The sequence below is a fragment of the Pollicipes pollicipes genome, unplaced genomic scaffold (genome assembly GCF_011947565.3).
Source record: "Pollicipes pollicipes isolate AB1234 unplaced genomic scaffold, Ppol_2.1 Scaffold_6138;HRSCAF=7277_pilon_pilon_pilon, whole genome shotgun sequence".
Taxonomy (NCBI): Eukaryota; Metazoa; Arthropoda; class Thecostraca; order Pollicipedomorpha; family Pollicipedidae; genus Pollicipes; species Pollicipes pollicipes.
In genome coordinates, this window is record NW_023596818.1 from 28,124,954 (window position 1) to 28,128,090 (window position 3,137).

Consider the following 3,137-nt stretch of genomic DNA (forward strand, 5'->3'; position numbering starts at 1 on the left):
GTCCACTGCACGAGCAGCCGACTGCAGGCCGGACTGGCCCACTGCACGAGCGGCCGACTGCAGGCCGGACTGGTCCACTGCGCGAGCGGCCGACTGCACACCGGACTGGTCTACTGCACGAACGGCCGGCTGCAGGCAGGATTGGCCCACTGCACGAGCGGCCGACTGCCCGCCGGACTGGCCCACTGCACGAGCGGCCGACTGCCCGCCGGACTGGCCCACTGCACGAGCGGCCGACTGCCCGCCGGACTGGCCCACTGCACGAGCGGCCGACTGCCCGCCGACTTGCCCACTGCACGAGCGGCCGACTGCCCGCCGGACGTGTCCCTGCGCGAGCGGCCGACTGCACTGCCGGACTGTCCCACACTGCACGAGCGGCCGACTGCACGCCGGACTGGCCCAGCTGCACGAGCGGCCGACTGCAAAACAGACTGGTCCACAGCAGGGGCGGGCCGACAGCAGGCCGGACTGGTGCCCAATGCATGAGCGTCCGACTGCAACGTCCTGACTGGCCCACGGCACGAACGGCCGCGGTCAAACGCGACGCATGAGGCCGCCTGCGATCGCCGCCGATCCAGCGCTCAATGGCCGAGGCATGCCAGACTGTGCGCGCTGCAGCCATGCCTCTTTCGGGCTAGTGCATATTATGGTGAACCTGGGGCGGGCTGAAAGTTAGCAGGCGACTCGGCACCTGCCATGCATTCAAAACATCTGCAAAAGCGTGCGTAACTGGCAACCGGCGCGAGGCGTTCGAGTCATCGCATGCGTTCGGGAAATGTGGTATGGTTGGCAGCCGATGCCAAGTTGGCAGCATTCGAAGCATTTCCAAAACTGTTTGTTGTTGCCGACCGATTTGAGATGTTCAACTGAATAGATGCTCCACGGTACTTTACTTACCAGATCATGATACTGCAATACTTTTATTGCCAGATCATAATAATTGCTGGTGTTGTCTTCCTCTCACCATGTCAGGAAGGGCGGGCGCCGCGGGAAATCGATCCCCGTACCTCTGGCTTGCTAGACGCGCAGCTTAACCACTGGGCTATTGTCAGCTCTGCGCAACCTTGGACGGGTCTGAGCAGCAGGACTGAAAATGAGATCCGTAAAATCCGCTGCCGTCGTTTCACTCCTTCACGGGGTTACAATCAGTCAAAGAGTGCGACCTCTGTGGCCCTCTGGCTACACCACTCTGTGTTACCAGCACTAAGCAATACTTTTCAAAATCAGTTTATAAACGGCTGGTCTGTTCCCTTGGCTCCACGCCAGTTGCGTGTCTCGCCAGTCCTTTGCTGGACGCTCTCCTGCGTTACGCAGGCCAATCTGCGCACGGCAAACCGCAAATAACCTGTCGCCGCATTATAATTCGTTGACGTGAAGCAGCCATGAACATAGGTTGAGAAGTACAGTCTCTAGGAGAGGTACAGCTGAGAAGTACAGCTCTGCGGGCGGCCGGGCCCGGCCGGCACGGCCCGGTCGTAACGCGTTTTAGGACCTAATATTATCGTAACTACGGATTGTAGGTTCATGTGGTTTGAAGAATAAGAGGGCCAATGTTTAAAAAGTTGTGCTCTGCACATTGTTAGGGCGTGGCCATGCAATCTGGTGGGGACGGAATTTCCTGCGACATTACAAGTACATTATTGTACACAATGATAAAACTAAAATTATCTTTACAAATACTTTATATCGACCTGGTCAGCTACAAAGGTCAGATCAATTAAAATCCAAACAGCTTTTGACCGGAGAGTTTGTTTTGAGATCATATTTTCGACGCTGTTTTCGAATTATCTAATGAAAAAGGCGTAACAAAAATTTGATGACTTAATGAAGACAAGGGAGTCACTGACCCGAAATGACGCGGGCCAGTCTTCTGCTTTGAAAACGTGACTACCTCTTGCAGTTCTGACGCAGACTCAAGATTCAAGACTAGAAATGATTTCAGGTACTTTTGTGATTTGTTTACGTTCTAATGATTGGGTCAAATCCCTGACCTGGAATGACCCTGCCTGACTTTTTGCCGGGAAAAAAAGATATAGTTGGCTGCGCTGCGTGGGAAGGTGTCAACATCAAATAGAGCGAAGCCTTCTCTCTAAATTTAAGGCCTTTCGCTCTCTTCCGTTTTAATAAATCAGGGGGTTCAATTGCTTTTAGGAACTAGAGCACTGAAAGAACCGTGATCAACTGCACGGCATGCGCGAACGACTTGATGTATTAAACGCACGGGTATACGCGAGTGACTTGATGCATTAAGGAAACTGCACGGCATACGCGAGTGACTTGATGTATATAACTGCACGGCATAAGCGAGTGACTTGATGTATTAAACTGCACGGTATACAACGAGTGACTTGATGTATTAAAACTGCACGGCATAAGCGAGTGAACTTGATGTATAACTGCACGGCATACGCGAGTGACTTGCTGTATTAAACTGCACGGCATACGCGAGTAACTTGATGTATTACACTGCACGGTATACGCGAGTGACTTGATGTATTAAACTGCACGGCATACGCGAGTGACTTGATGTATTAAACTGCACGACATACGCGAGTGACTTGATGCATTAAACTGCACGGCATACGCAAGTGACTTGATGTACCAAACTGCACGGCATACGCGAGTGACCTGATGTATTAAACTGCACGACATACGCGAGTGACTTGATGTATTAAACTGCACGGTATACACGGTGACTTGATGTATTAAACTGCACGGCATACGCGAGTGACTTGATATGTTAAACTGCACGGCATACGCGAGTGACCTGATGTATTAAACTGCACAACATACGCGAGTGACTTGATGTATTAAACTGCACGGTATACACGAGTGACTTGATGTTTTAAACTGTACGGTATACGCGAATGATTCGGCCTCGGCTCGCTGACGGTTCGTAAAGCTGTCCGACTTGTAGATGTGTGGCCCTGGTCAGAGCGGTGCCATTGTCACCTTTCCCCGAAACTGATCTCGGACTCAAAGACGCTGTGGCCTAAACTGTGAAACACTGGGCGATGAACATGTACGGGAGCTCAGTTCTGTTAGTTGTGATCAATGTCCACCTAAAACGCTTGACTTTTGCAACGCTTTCAGCCCGGTTGGCAAACCGAAATCGGCGTAATTCCGTCGATGTTGTC

The 3,137-nt window shown here is 52.1% G+C and overlaps 1 protein-coding gene across 1 annotated transcript in view; it reads right to left on the reverse strand.

Annotated features, from left to right (window-relative positions):
• Positions 1–110: 110 nt before the first annotated feature.
• LOC119105529 (putative peptidase C1-like protein F26E4.3) overlaps positions 111–3,137 on the reverse strand; it is a 30,473-nt gene continuing 27,446 nt past the window's right edge. Inside the window, exon 9 of the mRNA XM_037228993.1 lies at positions 111–327. Within this exon, the coding sequence (XP_037084888.1) occupies positions 111–327 (217 nt within the window). The remainder of the gene's footprint in view (positions 328–3,137) is intronic.